Here is an 18,610-nt window from a genome sequence, read left to right on the forward strand (position 1 = left end):
CTGTGCTTATTTTTGGAAGGCAGTTCAGCCATTAATTTGTTTTAGTTAGGATGGTTCATACCACTGCAGTACAGAAATAACAATCAAAATACTGAAAAAGGGAAATTATGCTTTAGGAAGTGAAATATTTTTTAAGCATTGATGTGGTTTTACAATATTTGTTGGTCTTTCACTCATCCCTTCATCAAAATAAGATTCAGCCATGAGACTGAAATGCTTTTAGGAAACTGGAGGAAAGCAGTTTCTGTGTGTAGTAGTTACTTACTAACATTTTTGGTTTTGAATATTAGGGAGTTAAAGAAGCAGTATCTTTAATTTACGTTAAATAGAAACCGAATTGTAGAGCCAGCTGGCTTAGCTGTTGGCATATGACAGAACAGTGGGAATTGAACCAGAAAACAGTTTATGAGGTTACTGTAACCTAGAATTTACGGCAATAATTTTAATGGGCGGGTGCTGTTCATCCTCTAGTGAAGGGAGTAGGATACAAAGGGAGAAGCTCTTAAGATTTTTTCCATTATTATTTTTCAATTACATAATAATCAAAAAATAGAAAACTTATTCTGAAGACAGTTCTAGTTTCCTTGTATAGATTAAAAGTGTGATCCAACACTAGTGGAAAATAGTAATGTTACTGGTTAATTCTTTGTAACAGATCAACAATTTTCTTTTTCAGGTCGAAAATTGAAAAAATTTAACAAAATTAAGGTTGTGAGAACGTTAGATGTTGCACTCCAGCAGCCAGCAGCCCTTCAAGATGAAAGCCAGTCTCTAACCCAAAGGCTGTCCTTTTCTCCAAATCAAGAAATACAGTTTGTTCCCCCAATGATAAGTGTTTTACGAGGCATTGAGCCAGAAGTTGTCTATGCTGGTTATGACAATACAAAACCCGAAACACCAAGTTCCTTGCTGACCAGTCTGAATCATCTTTGTGAGAGGCAACTTCTTTGTGTAGTCAAGTGGTCTAAATTACTACCAGGTAATATCATTTCTTATATGAAGTGAATTGTAGTTAAGCAAATATTTCATGGGAGGAGCAGTCTAAGGAGAATATTATTGACTGCCTGTTAATTTTTACAAATTCCAAAATTATTAAGCTTTTGCTTATCAGATAACGAATCAAATATTTTAATAGGAAAGCACATTTGAAAGAATCCATCTAAATATTTAGATTCACTCCAAGAAAGCACAGGAGCTCAGAGAATTCCTGTATGTGGTTGTTATAACAGCCTTTCTACCCCAGCCCCACTTACTCTATTATTTATTAATTTGAAGTAAAAAGGTTGTATAACTGCTTATTCTTTATTCTTCTTATTACTAAAATGAATTTTTGAAAGCAACAAAGAAATTTTTTTATAAATAATACCAATTAGGACTAAGCAGCACACAGACAGACTGGTAATGAGAATTAACTGTAGTTATGAGGATCCACTGCTGGATTTAAAAAAAAAATAAAGAATCCATGTTATGTATGAATGTGTTCTGTATGGTGATAGAAATCATCATGGTCATCCTGGAATGCATGGAAATCAATATATTGAGCAGAAAGTCTGGAAAATATTGTTTAATGTGAGCTCAGTTTGACACTTTGCTGCTGCAGGAAACAGTAGTCTCAATCACTGCTCTCATTGCAGTTGGCACTTACCAGACCTTTTGAGTGAATTGATTCATCTCACTAAATGAGAAGAATAGAAACCATTTTTGTTAGCCCTCTGTGTTTTTCTGGTGTCTTCATGAGCTGAACCAGTTCATTGAGGAGGAGCATGAGTGCCAAAGCTTGTTTGAAGGCGGTAACAGGAACATGTGAAGAACAGGAGCACTGCTTTCAGTGGCAGGAAGCTGTTCATTTCACTCAGATAATTTGTGAAAATCTTTAAATTTATCAAACAGCAAAAGTTATCAAACACAAGCACACAACTGAATACAGTTCTCTTTAGAGATAAGAAAGATACTCGTATATAGATGCTTTTGTGTGACAGCAGCATCTTACGTTAAGAGCACTGGTATTCAAGCTATCGACATTAACTGTGAGTTGGTTACAGTGATCATGTTACAGACTGTCATATTTTTACTGAAGGAAAAAGAGATGCATTCATATCCTCTGAAACAGTAATTTTTGCTAAAATAAATTTTGGTGTGAACATTTCGAAATACTGGATGAGAACAAAAAGGCAAGAGGTTAACTATCAAGGTAAGACAGGCAGTTAATACCCAAGCATCAGAGAGCTACATCCCCAAAACTGCTTGTCTTTATAGGTGTTCTGAATTTGATAGCTCAGATTTGTAATCTCAAAACACCTACTTAGCTGCTGTCTAAATGAGAATGATGAAGAATTTTATCTTTAATTTCATTTTCAGGTTTTCGGAATTTGCATATTGATGATCAGATAACCCTCATCCAGTATTCCTGGATGAGTCTGATGGTTTTTGCAATGGGGTGGAGATCATACAAACATGTCAGTGGTCAGATGTTGTATTTTGCACCAGATCTGATTCTAAATGAGTAAGTACAACGCTCTTGTGTTATATGAATAACACTTTGAACTTCTTTGTGCCAGTGGAATTGTGACTCCATTAGGGTCAAGATTTCATTCATTACTTGTTCTGTTTCAAAACTAACAGCCAAGTCCTCCAACCATATCAAAGTTCAGTGACTTTGGGTGGAGTTTTGTGAGAACCCCAACAATTCTGTGTGCATGGTCAAGCAAAAGCAGTTCAAATAGTATTTTAATTATCTAAGAGAAAAAAAACAACAATAAATAATAATTATGTTGTCAGAAGATTTCCTTTAATTCCTCTGAATAACTCATGAGTGAATGTTTACAAAATGGAACTGAGTGTGGGTTTTTTCATTGTTTTTTTGTTTGGGTGGTTTTTGCAAACAGTTCACCTATCATCTAAAGGCTCAGTTTTGACATTTTCTGATAAAAATGATCTTCTAATATGCATTTCTTGTTAGAAAATTACATTTGTTGTTAGGAAATTGCAAAAAAAAATATTCACCAAGTAGGAATTTCAGTATCAAAGAAAAATTATATGAGACTACTCTTTTCTGCAGAGGAGGGGAGGGTCTTTTTGTCTTGGATTTTCCTTCACTATGCTGTTTAATTTAGATAATTGTCATTTCAGTCTTTGTCAGTTTTCTAGCTCTGCAAATTAATATTGTCAGACTCGTAATTTTATGTTCTTTGGTTGTAGTACATGGAGGGTTGCCAGGAGCAGTAAAACATTATTTAATTCCTATATTTATTTTTCCTTAATACATTTTTCTCTGGTTTTTTTTTTTTTTTCCTTAAAATACTAAAACAACTGCTATGAAGCAAACTAAAAGAAAAACAGATGTGTAAGACATACTGTGTAAGGATTTAGAGGTAGATTTGCAGTTATAAACATCTGATTTTGAAATCTATAGACGTGCAAGATCCTCCCAGTTAAGTTCTTTATAGAAGATAGTAGAACTGACCTTATAGCTCCTGACCTTTTCTCTTCCAGATGATTGTAAATCACTGTGAAGTTGTTGCATAATTAATTCTTTCCTCTCCCTTTTTTATTAATTGTGCTGTACAAATTAAAGTACTTAGAAGTGATGAGGTTGAAAGAATTTCTAACTGTATTGTTGTCCCAGCATAGTCTGGTACATTTTATGGTTACATTTAGAAGAAACACAGAGTGAGATGGCTTTATGCAGTAATTTCATGTCTTGGAGTATCACTCCACTTCTGGACCACTGCTGGCACCTTGTGAAGGAGACTTTAAGTACTTTCTTTGGGAATGGTGTTGAGATTTATGAACCCTGATTATAATCCCTCAGCTTCTTATTGTCACCTCAAGATCATCTGTGCTGGGTGCTGATAACATACTTCTCACTTCAGGGTCATACTAGAGATGTTACAAACAAAGAGGTATAAGAAGTAACTGATGCACTGAATCATTGCTGCAACTATTTATTGGAAATCAGTTAGATTTTAGATCAGTAAAATGTAAACAACTTCGCTGTCTACGATGATGTCTAAGCTTGTTCTTTCAGGTTCACTTTAAGAAAAGATAACTGCTGAGCACTGCCAATAAAGTTATCTGTCCTGGTCGTGCATCCTCATGACTTTAGCTAAGTTGCACCAAACACTCTCTGGCTGCACTATCAAATGAATAAGGAGTTTATATGCCTGAGAGGTAACTAACCCATTCATTAGCAGGTAGAGGTGATCCCTGACATGACTCACCATGTGGGAGTGCAGGCACTAATGCCAGAATCACAGGAGTGTGTGCCCAGAGGTAAAAAGAGATAATGGAAATTTCTTCTGCAGGGGCAACACACACCTTAGTTGTTTCATCATTACCATGAAACCACAATCCAAAGCTTGTCATAGCCAGTCCATCATTTAGTGAACTGAGTCGTTACACTTCTCATGAAGGACGTGTTTGGTAGCATCAATTTCAAACCAAGAAAGCCAGTAGTGCTATTTTGACAAAGATTTCTTAGTATTAACTCCCTACAAGGATTTACTTTTATTTTGCAGTGTCTGAAAATTTGAGTAAGAACAGCATTTAAACTGCTAACCCTGAAAGCTTCTATTGCTCTTGATAGATAATAATTAGGAAGACATGCTACCAAAAAGGTAATAGAAAAAGAGATTTAAAGTAGATGTAGAAACAAGTCCATTCATGTCTAAAAGATTAAATTTCTATGTTTATGTCATTTAAGAGCTGGTACAAGATATCAGACATTGAACAACATTGAAATAATTTTCATTCAAGATAACAGTAACACCTTTAATGACAAGACTTCAATGCATTGAAAAAGTCTTTTTAAAATGGAAAATATCTTCTGTTTTGATTGCTGAGGTTACTGTCTGAAATCAGGTTGGAATGCTAATCTGAACCCCCTAGCAGGCGGGGGAGCAAAATTTAATCTTCCTGTTATTGTATTGAATTAATCTGGATTGGGATGCAACCTTTTAAAGTCAGTCCAAGTTACTGGATCATCAGGTTAATGTGCAGTGAATTCAGTTTAGATTAGAAACTTTGTAATGCTACCATTGCAGTAATTTCAGTTGAAAATTACTCTCCTAATAAGTATATGCATTAATATATACTCAATATACCAAAATTGCAAAGGGAAAAGTGGTATAGAAGTGCTGAAAAAACCCCCACAGTTTTATGTATTTCCTGTGTAATTTGTTCTGGCTACTTCTGTGGGATTTTAGGAAACGTTGTGTTAACGTCTCTGTTTATTCAGCATGTGAGATTTTAATAATTTCTTTAAAGACATAACATGCTACAAAATAATATCATTGCTCCTAGAAGTACCAGGCTAGAGTTGCTACAGATTATTTTGATACAAGTTTTCTACAGAGTTTCAGATTTATCTTCAGTTCTATGCTTTGAAATCTTTATGGAGATACAACGATCTATGGACTTAAAAAATAAGGTAGCCATTTCACATTAATCACTAGGGTATTTTTAATTAATAAATTCCCCTTATTTTTGGTCGTTAGCATTCATCTTTGATAGTTTGGGTATTTCTTCTGGACAGCAGTAACAGTTTAAACATCCGAAATAGTAGCATATTCATTGCAATAAAAAACTAGCATAGGAGCAAAAAACCAGGAAATTATTTATGTGTATAAGCTTGTCTTTAATTCTTGTAATGTGATGATCTGCTAACAAGAGCTTTCTTTCAAGGAGTTAGTACTGGAGCCATTCTTTATCTTTTTCATGTTTTTTAATTTATTTTTTTTACCTTTTCTGGGTGTAAGACAGAGGATGAAAGAATCATCGTTCTATTCCCTGTGTCTGTCCATGTGGCAACTCCCACAGGAATTTGTCAGACTTCAAGTTAGCCAAGAAGAGTTCCTATGTATGAAAGCACTGTTACTTCTCAACACAAGTAGGTTCTTTATTTCTTTGTAACTACTAAAAGAGTTTTGAACTGTGTTGTTTAACTTGACAGTCACTTAGCTCTCTGGCTTAACAGATGGGAATGTCCTAGATGGAATCTTAGTATTCTAAGACTAAAATATATTTTTTTCTAATGTTTATAAAGAACAAAAAATTTGTGATTCATTGTTGGTTTCATTGTGTATAAAGGTACTAGGGAAATGTTGGATCCTTTTTGACGTATGGGTATATTGTGTTACACATTTTCAGAACAACTGTGCAGTATTTCTGCCTGGTAACATCAGTTCAAGTGACTCTACGCAGATTTAAAAAAACCTAACGAAACCAAAACAACTGAAAGTATTAGAATATATTTAAAAATATTTACCAAATTATCAGGACTGAGAGCTTTATCTCGACCAAGATCTTAAAACATGTTTGCTCAAAAGAATTAGGGAAGTGAACATGACAAACAATGCTTGCATTTATCCAACTTTTTATAGTTATAAATAGGTGAAGTTTAGCACAGATATAAACAAATGAAAATGTTTTTCTTTGATTTGTTTCTTTGGAAACAAAATCCATGGTCACTTAGTCATACGCATCTTTTAAAGAATGCAGCTTACAGCTGCATTGCACTTTACATAGGAAATGGTGAACTTCCAAAATCTTCTCTGAAATACTAAAATTTGCATCTGCTGAGTCCATAATTATTAGTTATGAATCCCCAGATAGAAAGTTTTAAAGTTATACAGATGCTGTTAGAAATGAGAATAAGCACTTTTGAAAAATACAGTTGAAAGAATGTAAAAGTTTGGTTCTCAACACACAATGGAGTAAGAGGAGAGATGTGCAAATCCTGCATGACCTGCTTCTTGGTTTTACAAAGTTTAAGTAATTGATAGGGAATCAAAATTTAGTCACTCTCAATTTGTACTTGTCTGGTATTTGCATAAACCCATTCTCAGAAAAACCCCTGGTCTCAGCAGAGAAAAGTTGAAAAAGATTAAATTTAGGTCATATGAACATGGGAATTACTAAAAGAATAGTGAAATACAATTCACTCTGCAAAAGCAGTAAAGGTAATGTGGATAAAAATCCCTGTCTGATATAACTCCAGTTGCTTTGTTAGAATGTGAAAGTATTCCTATTTTAAATGTTTTCCACCTTGTTTTCATCACAAATAAACTCCCTTGACTATATTCTGAAATTTCAGTTAGAGAAATTTGTGATATTTCAGCTATCTCTATTCCAGAAAGTTCATATCAAATTCAAAAAAACATTATGATGGTTGGTCCAATCCCTCTCATTTCTGAGTGCATCAATCTAACAGAATTCATCCAGTTACCTTTCTTTATTATCTGCATTGCACTCAGAAGCTATTCTTTAAGTTGATATGTTTATGTGTATACAAGAAATTACTATTTTAAAAAAAGAAAGTATTTCTACCTGTTCTGATGAGTTTTGCCTTTTGTTCTCTCCTGCATTTATTGTCTTATAGGAAAAATACAATTTGTCTGATCTTTGGGAAAAGGAACACACCTAACAGTTGTTGCTGAGACATTTAGTAAACGTTTGGTACTGTATAAATATAATTTCACAAAAGTATTTTCAAAAAGCCATATAACCTCATTGTTGTTCTAAACAACATTGTTAATGTTTTAACCTCATTGTATTTTTTTAAGACTACTTTTATTTTAGTCATGATATTCATCTTAATCCTCTTCAAATGTGAAAGTACAGCCATTTCAGGCTTTTGTATACTAACAGTAAATCAAGTCTAATCCTTTAGTCTCTCATTGTGTCTTCTGTTCAATTTATTATTTAGATGAACTGGTTTTGACTTTTTTAGATAATTCCAAAGAAATGATAATTTGAATTAAACTGAGCGTCAGTCTCAATACATTTCTAATTCTGAATGAACCCCCAGCCTAAGTTTTAACATTATATTTGATTTTACAGTTTTTCCTTTGAGTTGGCTGAGGCTTAAATGTAGTGCTTTCCAGAGTTCTGATTTAAAGGAATTTCTAAGTCTCATTGCATAAGATTTTGGCTCAGTGTGTGCCACTGAATAAAAGCATCCTCATTCTTGAGATATGCTCAGGGGAAGGGAACAGCTTGAATAGATGAACTCCTTGTCGTTAGGCAGGAATGTGACTGTGTTTTTGCAGAATTCAGAGGAAAAAGGCCATTCATTGATGGAAGATACCTTTAAAATTAATTTGCAGGGGAAATATAAAGACTTCATTGCTGGTTTAGAGATGTGAGTCAAGGATAGCTTCCATCTAACCCTAAACTCCATCAGAGACACTTCATATGAAAACATTCCTTAGTTCTCTATAAACCTGCTATAAGAAATGTTCAGGATAATCCAGGCTTTGAAAATTAAGGTATTCTTTTTCCATGACACTTATCACTAGCAGCCACTAAATGGTTCTTTTCTCAGTGTTCTCTCCATGTCCTCATTTTGATTCTCACACCTGACCTTTAAGAGAAGAGGGAGTTCAACCAATTTCTTCTCCTTGATATTTTTTTTTAAAAAAGCTGTTCACCTTTAAGACTCTGATCTGTTAAGTAAAAGAGATTCAAACAGGAGGCCTGAGCCCTGGCAGTTTTACTGTCTGCACTGCTTTAGAGCTGTTAGTTCATTCCTTGACTCCTTTTTGAAGCACTCCAGCTAGATCTCTCTACCACAGATTTGCTGTGAAGACGGCAGACCCTCAGCAGTGTAAACATGAATCAGTAACGTATTTCCTCAAAGGCGGGAGAGGTTCTTTTAACCCTATTTTTTTTTTTCCCAGCAAACACATGTAACTGAAGCTTAGGGATATTTCTAGATATAGGCAATTAGCAAAATGAACTGAATGCTCCTGGTGTATCCTTTTAATTAATTGTATCACTGTTTTTGGAGTAACTTGTGAATGGGAAGAAAAACCTGGCACATAATAATGCATCGCATTGTGCAGCATGAAATACTGTATATTTTTCCTGTACTTTAAATGTCATTGCCTTCAGAGTAAATCGTAGCCCAACTGGTTTTTCTTTTTTTTTTTTTTTTAGTTCCTTTGGAAGGTCTAAGAAGTCAAAGCCAATTTGATGAGATGAGAACAAGTTACATCAGAGAACTGGTGAAGGCAATTGGTTTGCGCCAGAAAGGCGTTGTGGCCAACTCACAGCGTTTCTATCAACTTACAAAACTGATGGATTCCATGCATGATGTAAGTTTATTTGTTAATGGATTCTGCTCTTTATGTAGAGAAGGAACTTGTTAAGGTATTTCTTAAAAGTCATTTTATGGAAAGGAATAGTCAGCATTGCTAAACAACAGAAAAAAAACCAAACAAAATTCCTTTATTGCGTATATTTGTGTGAATAGATAGCTATATATTCAGCATCAGTATGTGTGTCATGCATATATTTTATGGTATACAATATCGAAGTATTTGTGAAACATGCTACCATTTTGTTTCATTTTTAGTGTAACATAACTGGTACAGTTGTGGGCTTTGGTAGGGGTGGTGTATATGTGTGTGTGAGCATGTGTGTAATTGTTCAGGAAAATAGCGTGAGGAATAGGCAGTTCAAGTTGCAAAGTCAGACTACTAAAAATTAGTGCTAGGCAACCAAGATTGGCTTTGCAACCTTAGTTCAACTGGTTTTATGTGTATATTTTATGCCACTTTTTCAGTATCTGTCTGTGTTTGGGAATTGAGAAATCTTTGAGAATTCTGGATACCAAGCCCTGGGCACTTATGAGCTCAATGTTGGTTGTAAGGATCTCCCAGGGAGTTCAAGGTGGATAGGATCTTTGCATCTTTGTATTCTTCAGAACTCAGCAAATCAGCATTTTATTTTAATTCAGTCTCTTCCTTTCAAATGCACAGACAGAATAAAACAATCTGTGAGGGAGAAAAAGAGGGAGAAAGAGGGAGAGAGGCTTGCTGCAAAGTAGCAAAGTGATGTTTAGTGCATGGGGAGTATCTTCATTCAAGTCCTGTTTCAGCTCAGGCTGATATAGTGATGGGAGATACCAGGAAAAGAAAAATCATCACACTGGAGACATTGGTTGAAGTTAAAGCCTAGGGTAGCAGAAATTGTATGATATTTGACAATATAATGGTCACTGGTCTGAAATAAAAATTGGAACCTCTCAGAGAGCCTAGAAGAGATTAATAGTCACATGTTGAGCAATTGCTTTCAAGGGATGAGAGTCTGTGGAGTTCAGTGTTTGCAGCATACATGGATATGATCATCATGAAAATTGTGGCAAAGCTCATAGGTAAGTAGTCAATGCTGTCTCTCAGTGCAGGGTTTAAATAGTAGGTAGTGACCAAAGCACACACTTGAATGTGAGAGTAAGATGAAAGGTTGAAAGCTTGTCAAGTAGTTGTTGTTGTTGGTTGAGTATGTCATGAGTGAGGGTGATACTTTGTAATATTAGTGAAGCAGTGGTTTTATTTGACATGCCATAGCTATATGTATGTTTTTTGCCATTAATAGGGTCTGACAAGTACCCTCATTATTGATTCAAGAAAGGACAGGGTAAGGTATAGAATGATGTCAGCTGATGAATGTATAAGAGATTGACAGCATGTTTATGTGGCTGCATTACTGTTAGCCTGATTGATCATGTTTGTATTTTATCAAATCCAGCTGGTGAAACAGCTCCATCTCTTCTGCTTGAACACATTTCTCCAGTCCCGTGCACTGAGCGTTGAATTCCCCGAGATGATGTCAGAGGTGATTGCTGCCCAGCTACCCAAGATTCTAGCAGGGATGGTGAAACCTCTTCTCTTTCACAAGAAGTGAAATGTCTTTTCTCTTATCATAGAGATGATACCTGGGTCATTTTTTGTTTGTGTATTTTAGTCAAGATTTTGCAATGTCAGGACTTCAGCATATTTGACATGCTTACCCTGCTGACTGCTTTATACCTGTAACATACACAAGCCATTCAAGCTTGATGTACATATTGTGAGTTCCTGATTCCTTAACTGCAAAAATCACAACAGTCATGAGAAATGTTTTGTAAACTTGTCTAAGCTGCTTTTTAGATATGCATATGAATGACAATGAATAGACTTTCCAGATTTCTAACAACAGTTATACATTTTTCTTACACATTGCACACTCGACTTTCTGGTATGACACAGTGCAAAATTTTAATTTTAGTACATTGTGTGCATGGGTACATGTGGGCATGTGCATAGTGTAAGATTTTGGAGGAATTAGCATAAACATTGCCCACATTTTCTTATGGATATTTTACTGTTTATTACTGCAATGCCATCATGAGTAACTAAAGTGCTAGGCACACAGTATACATTCAGACTCTCATCTGTGGTCATGTTGCATTGAAACTGTTAAGTCCAGCATACTGTTTTCTCCAGCATCCAGTGGAACGCTTCTTCAAAAATCAGAAAGTTTAGGAAAATTTCAGTGTGTATTACACCTGAAATAATGTGTATGCAAACACACTAAGCTTTGGTTTGTGTTGTTTTTCCTTAAAAGTTCATCACTTACTGAAGCTAAGTCACTTTGTTGTAATCTTAAATTCATCAACTCTTACATTCTGTATTTAAGAAGCTTTAAATAGAGATGTTTTCACTGGCTCCATCTCTTAATAATCTTAATGTTTTGAATTCCAATGCTGAACACTCAATCAGCCATTAGCATCAAATTACAGTGAGATTAGATGCAAAAAGAAATGGAAAATATGACTGCAAACATTTTGATGCACATCAGACTCATTTCAGTACGATTTAATGGAGCTACATGTTTTCTATTTTAAAAGCATGGCATTATACATGGGGTAATTGTAAAAAGAGACTTGGACTCAAATAGCTTTATACATTCAAGAAGAATGATGTGTTTTTACCATAAAAATTAATATTCAGCTGAAAATTTATAATGTGGTGTTATTTGTTCCTTTGATATGGTTATGAAACAACTCATGCATTTAAGGCAGTTAATTGTAGATTTATTCAAACAAAAGAGAAATAGAAAAACATTGAGAAGAATTTATGAGTCTATTAAAATATGACAAATTTTGCCAGTCATTAGAAATGATACGTAAACATAGGAAATGATGAGTCTTATTTGGTTACTTCTGGCCTTATGCTTTTGCTTTTGCCCATGACTTGCTAGATGCCTCCATTGTGTGACTGTGTCCTGCTGGTGGTGTGTAGCTTGTCTATACAGACATATCCTTGTCACATGAACAAAGGCCCCTGGGATGCAGGCTCAGTTCCCCCGGCTAAATCAGGGTGCCCTTCATTAAAAGTGTAAGTGATGTAGCTTGTTGATAAAAATTACATCTTGGTTCTTGAAAAAACTGTGGGCAAAAGTACAGGAATGTCTAAAGGTGTCCTTATGGGTCATAATTTCCTAAAGCCAAAAAGAATAATCTGTATTACAACTGGGAATAAAAGCATTTTTGAGATCCCCATATAGTAGTGCAAAACCCACTAGAGCTGGTGCAAATGTGTGACCCTAGATAAAGTGGTATAGACAGACTTTTGTGTTAGTTGACTAGTTTGTCATTTCTAACTGCCCAGGAAAAGAATGTCTTTCATATTCAGTACAGTTTGACTTTTAACTGTGATCCTTAAAGCAATTATGTTTTAATAAATAGCACAAAATTCTTTATTTCTACATCTTGAAGTTTTGTTTTCTTTATTTTGTGTTTGCATTCAGTAAATGTGATACTCAGTAAAAAAATTCCATTTCAACCATTCCATTTTCATGGAACAGCAGTATTTCCATGCATTCTTTTGGAACTGAAGTATTGCCACATGATTTACCACTGAGTAAGCAGACCATCTATGTTACTGTTTAGATTAAACTGATAACAGAAACTTCCCACACTAAAAATTACTTCTCATCACCCTAATTCTGAAATTAAAAGACAGAGCAGGCAGTATGTTTGCCTTAGGAATGCATGGATCTGCCTACATCTGCCTTTTACTCAATCCCTAAGTGGCTGACATGTCACCGTGTCCCATAAACATGGCAGATTAGTCTGAAATGTGCTATATTTGCCTCAAAGGCATAGTCAAAAAGGAAGAAAAGATACCTTTTGGGAATAGATAACAAAGATTAAAAACATTCTCAAATTGTATTTCTAAAAGACCTCTAACTCACAGAAAAAAACCCCAAAAGTTCATGACCATGATGAATTCACTACACATGACAGAATGATTGAGTAATTGTGTCTACTATAAGAATCTGAAAGTCCTGTGATCATTATGTGATTGTCTGAAGTTCAAAAAATTTTCCAGCTATAAGCCCAGATTATAAAATAGCCTTTGGTGTCCATTTTGATATTGTCATTTACTCTGGGTTACATAGACACAATGAACAGCAGAAAAGAACCTGGGGGTGCTGGTGACAGCAGCTGAACATGATCCAGCAGTGCCCAAGTGCCCAAGAAGGCCGATGGCACCCTGGCCTGGATCAGCAGTGGTGTGGCCAGCAGGAGCAGGGCAGTGACCGTCCCCCTGGACTCGGCACTGCTGAGGCCACACCTCAAATGCTGTGCTCAGTTCTGGGCCCCTCAGTGCAAGAAAGACATTGAGGGGCTGGAGCGTGTCCAGAGAAGGGCAGCGGAGCTGGGGAAGGCTCTGGGGCACAAGTGCTGTGAGGAGCAGCTGAGGGAGCTGGGGGTGTTTAGCCTGGAGAAAAGGAGCCTCAGGGGGAACCTCATCACTCTCTGGAACTGCCTGAAAGGAGGGTGCAGCTGGGGGGATGGGGGCGGGATTGACCTCTTCTCCCAGGTGACAGCTGACAGGAGGAGAGGACATGACCTCAAGCTGTTCTAGAGGAAGTTCAAGTTGGGTATCAGGAAGAATTTCTTCATTGAAAGGGTGGTTAAGCGTTGCAAGGGGCTGTCCAGAGAAGAGATGAAGTTATCATCCCTGGAAGTGTTCAAGAAATGATTGGACTTACTTCTCTGGTTTAACTGACAGGGTGGAGATCAGTCAAAGCTTGGACTCAATGATCTTGGCAGGTCTTTTCCAAATGAAATGATTCTGATTCTATGGACACCCATCCATACACCTGATTTCTTCCTTCCACTGTCTACTATGATTTTCAACTCTGCAGCAGTGTTCAGAGAGCCATTACTTGATTTTTTTACTGAGTGCTAGGTTTTATAGTTGTGTGTGCTTCTGTCCTTTAATACGTTTTTAAGTGCAAAGCATTTTTGACCTGAGATTCACAAATAGGTCTAAAAAGGTATGAAACCTGTTGTATTAATTAGAAAGCTTGCCAGTCATCTTCTACAGGCTTTTGTTTTGAGCTATCACTAAAAGTTCTTCATACACTGAATAATGCAGGCTGTGCCTGAAGCTAAGCCTCTCCTGTTCTGTACAGCTGAGGTAATTTTGACCAAAGCCCTTCATCATTACCTTCTATTGGTGCTTCAGTGAAGCAAACAAACCGACCCATGGAGTCATCTGCTTTCTTTGAGCTCTGCTTGATGTGATTCAGTTCTGCACAGGTATCATATTTATAGTTTTTAAATAATGTTTTGGAGGTTGAAGTGCCTGGCAGGGCAGCTCACCTGTATTTGGAGAGCTGAGACCTCCAACCCTGGCAAGCTGTTCTCTTTGTCTACGAGCTGCTCCGCAGTTGTGCTCACTGTGGTCCTAGAAACACAAAAGATCAAACACTTGGCTCATGTTTTCAAAGATCTCAGCTGTATCTACAGCTGGGACCAGCCTTTAGGGATGGGGGGATGTGGGTTCCTTAATACCTAGTCCATGACAGAGGGACATGTGGTCTGAGAAGCTTTCAGTTGATTTCATAGCACTTTGGAATGGCCTGGTTATAAGTGTGCATAATAAACACACATAACAATTTCTGATCTGCAGCTGTTTCCTCAGCTGCACTGCAGTTATGCTTTCTCGTGCTATATGTGCAACAGTGAAAGTGAGACCTAGATTTGTATTTTCTGACAGTCAATGCTTTGTTAGTACCTTCTTTTTTCTTTCTTTTTGAGTATTAGGTCTCTCTCCATTACCTTTATTGGGAAGGTGAGCTGCTTTCCTGTGTTGCTACCTACACCCAAATATTCATCCCAGATATCAGTGATGTGTTGGTAGCATGAACAGCAGGCACCCTGCAGGGATCCTTCCTTCCTGTCCTCTCCTCCCTGCACAAACTTAAGTCTGGTTTATCTGCAGAGCAGGAGAGGATGGGGCTGCACTCCACCCATGCAGTGCAACTCCAAGCCACATTTCTTGCCTTACATGCTGTTTGTGGCAGGATGACCTTTCTTTCCTTCCGAGAAGTCAGCTTGCAGCCACAGAACTAATATCCAAAGGCCTCCCAACTTTCCACAGCTCGGAAGCCTATGAGCATACTGCCAGGCTGGACTGTCATCCTTGCTGGATTTATTGGTTTGTACTGCTTTGTGTCATGGTGACCTGACTTGAGCAGAGATTTGCTTTTAGCTTAGTTCTCTTTTTCCCTTGGAAGATGAAAAGGAAAAAAAACATACTTGAATATTCTAGGTATTTTTTGGTTTAAAATTTATGTGTTTTTTTTTCAATGAATGCTATTAATTTATTAGATTGACATTATTTGCATAAAGAATGGTACTGCAGCTTCTCAAATGCTTGGACAGAAACATGCAGTAAAAAGTGACTGCATGGATATTAATAACTAAGGTAAAATTTATCAGTCTGTTTACCTTAAAGAGAAAATAAATAACCATCAGAAAATAGTCTTTAAGTGCTGTTGGAATTAATGCAGCAGTTGCATAACTTGAAATAAATGAGCAGTGTTGTTCCCTTGATGTACATTTTTGCTCACATTTAGGATTTTTTTTTCCTTGGATTGAGCCACAGTGCTCTGTATGAGGCAATTAAAGCATATATAGAGGACATCAAGCAGTGGTGAGCTTTCATTTAATTCCAGGATATCCTTTAAAACTGGCAACATTGCAATTTCTTACCAGTGTGGGGTGGGCTCATTATAAAAATACCATCATGAGCCTTTTAGTCATAGATCATGTTTTTCTGACCATGAAGACTAGGTTACCTTTCCACCTCTATGGGTACAATAGTTCCACTAATTTAGCATTCAGGTATATCAGTGAGGAAGTTCTCACAGTGTCATTTAAATAGTCTCACTCTATTGCATTTTCCCACACTCAATTCAAATACCTACCCTGCCAGTTCATGCCTAAAATCTCCTTTTGCTTTGTGAAGGAAGAAAAAAGAAATAAATCATTGTCAGGAAATAAGAACACTGCATCAGTGAGCCTCAAACAAGGGGCTCGATTGGATGAAAAGCTGGTAGTGACTATAAATAAGCGCCTTTGACATCGCATCAGAAATAACTGGGCAGAGAAGTACAGAGACCTTTGCGTTATACAGGTGAGATTTATATGAACATCACCATAAGCTGCTCACTCCAGGGATGTACAGTTCTCTCAGAGGCCTCTTTTTCATATGCTGGATGGGAATATAGCAATGCTCTTACACTTCATACCTGTGTTGTAGAGTGATGTCCAGTCTGAGATTCTAATCTATGATATCTCCAGCTGAGAACAATGTTCTCATCGTGGTGCTGCTCAAAGAAACTGATTTATTCTGGCAGGCCTTTCTTGGCTATATGAAGCATGAATAAGGGAAGCACCAAACCAGCATGTGCATGGCAGTATGAATTCACAAAGGTGTGGATGTGGCCTTACTGAGAGTATTTGAAAAAGAAACACCTGGCCACCTGCAATTAATTTGTTCCCAATCATTTCTCCAGATTCCAGCAACATACCTAAGAATGAAACATGGATTTTGATGGCCCATGTAAGCTTACTCTGTTGTAGACAAAGAAAAATACACTTGACAAAAGATTTACCACTGTTAAATAGAAAAACTCTGACATGAATGCTGTCAGGACGGGCTCAGTCCACCTGTGGGGCATTACACACAATGGATGGGAATATCATCCTTTGGGACTGTCATCACCTCACATCAAGCATTGGTCAGCTGAGGATGACATGGTTTTTCACTTAAAAATTTGGATGTTTTGTATCCTAAAGCTCAGCTTACAATACAGTCACACTGCACTGGCCAGTTCACTTCTTACAATTATTTTACACAATCCCACACGCAGTTGCTGTTACAAGCAGTTCCTAATGATGGCTACAGCCAACTTAGGTTTTACTGGGTAAAAACTGTACAGCAGACAGAAACTGCTCCCCTTTCTCAAGCTTCAAAATACAGGTCATGTGTCTATTTGGCTGCCCACAGCCAAAAATTTGCACAAATCTGACATAAAAAAAAGAAAACAAAAATAAAACTCCAAACATCTGAAATGTTGAAAATATTACTTCATTAAGTTTTTCACTTCAAGTATCCTTAAAGCCTTCCCTCAAGACAGACATTAATTTTAAGAAAAACTACATGACAGAAAAAAGCACAGCCCAAAGCTGGGCACTCCTGCAGTGCATGATCTGTTTAAGTTTCTGAATTTCTTACAGCCTCTAAATTCCTGTTCCCATATATGTGTAACATTTATCCTCCCCTCATTCCTATAAGGAATACTTATTCCTTCAATACACCTTCTTTTCCTGATGGGTTACTTGGATGTGTAATACATTAACACTTTGTAGACTGTAATCCTCAATGGAAAAATTCTGTAGAAAGACAAATAATCCTTAACTTTGAGACACCTTTGGACTGATATTCATATTTCTCTGTATTTAACATTCAGGATCATGATAGACATAATTTATGCTTTGTTACTATGGTTTTTATTTTTGGAAAAAAAAGGCTTGTATAAGATTTCTGTACTTTCCTCTTGAGAAGAGGAGCTTTCATCTCTATATTTGTATATCTGAAATAATAGCTTCAAGTATTTTTGCAAAGGTGTTGTTTAGCTACATTGTGTCATGTCCAATAAAATGGTGATGTACTTGCTTCTAGTAGTAAGAGAAGTGCTTAACTCTTCAGCTACCAGTAGATGTACCAAAATCCACTAGATTGAAGATAGAGCTGCAGAATGGCATTGCTGTCACTGGACACAGGGCTGCAGCTGCCAGCACGAGGCTGGTGGAGCCACTTGTGCTGCAGTCCTACAGAGCAGCTGCTGGGAGGCTGATTTTGGGGGGAGTACTTTGGCAGCTCCAGGTTAGAGATAATACACATTATTTACTGAGTTCAAACCCATATGGCTGGGATGGGGTAGGGTGGGGGGGCAGAACTGTTTCCCATTTTGTTTGCAATTCAAACCCTCTACAAGACAGGACACAATACCTTACAAAACCCTATTTAGTTATTTATATATATATTTATTCTTACATGGAAGGTCGTTACTTTAATCAAAACTGCAATGGTCAAACTGCCAGCCTATAGAAGCATCAAAATAAGTTACAATGCATTCCTGATCTGCTGGCATAAACACATACAAAGGGAAAGTTTATTAAAAAGCCTGGCCTGCAGTGCAGAAGGTCTGTGCATAGCAGCACTAGCAAGAGGTGCTGATGTGGGAGCAGAGGCCGTGGCACTGTGGGAGTAGAGGTGCTGGCACAGCACTGCTGGTCCAGATCAGCAAGAATACACCTGAGACACCATTAACAGCAACCTACACTTTGGGTAATCATTTATTTGTAACTATTTAAAAGCCAGGGTTTCAGAATAAATTGTTCCCAGACTTCACAGAGGAGGTGGCTGCATTCATTACCGTGCCCACACCAAGATCTACCCTCTGAATTGCAAGATGCAGC

The 18,610-nt window shown here is 37.0% G+C and overlaps 1 protein-coding gene across 1 annotated transcript in view; it reads left to right on the forward strand.

The window, feature by feature from the left end:
- PGR (progesterone receptor) overlaps positions 1–12,531 on the forward strand; it is a 32,492-nt gene extending 19,961 nt beyond the window's left edge. The window contains exons 5-9 of the mRNA XM_005516205.3: positions 677–979; positions 2,359–2,503; positions 5,757–5,887; positions 8,938–9,095; positions 10,531–12,531. Coding sequence (XP_005516262.1) covers positions 677–979; positions 2,359–2,503; positions 5,757–5,887; positions 8,938–9,095; positions 10,531–10,686 — 893 coding nt within the window. The 3' untranslated portion in view covers positions 10,687–12,531. The remainder of the gene's footprint in view (positions 1–676; positions 980–2,358; positions 2,504–5,756; positions 5,888–8,937; positions 9,096–10,530) is intronic.
- The last annotated feature ends 6,079 nt before the right edge of the window (positions 12,532–18,610 follow it).

Source organism: Pseudopodoces humilis, chromosome 2 (genome assembly GCF_049639895.1).
Source record: "Pseudopodoces humilis isolate 2021_Gansu_Grassland_sample_001 chromosome 2, ASM4963989v1, whole genome shotgun sequence".
NCBI classification, from domain to species: domain Eukaryota; kingdom Metazoa; phylum Chordata; class Aves; order Passeriformes; family Paridae; genus Pseudopodoces; species Pseudopodoces humilis.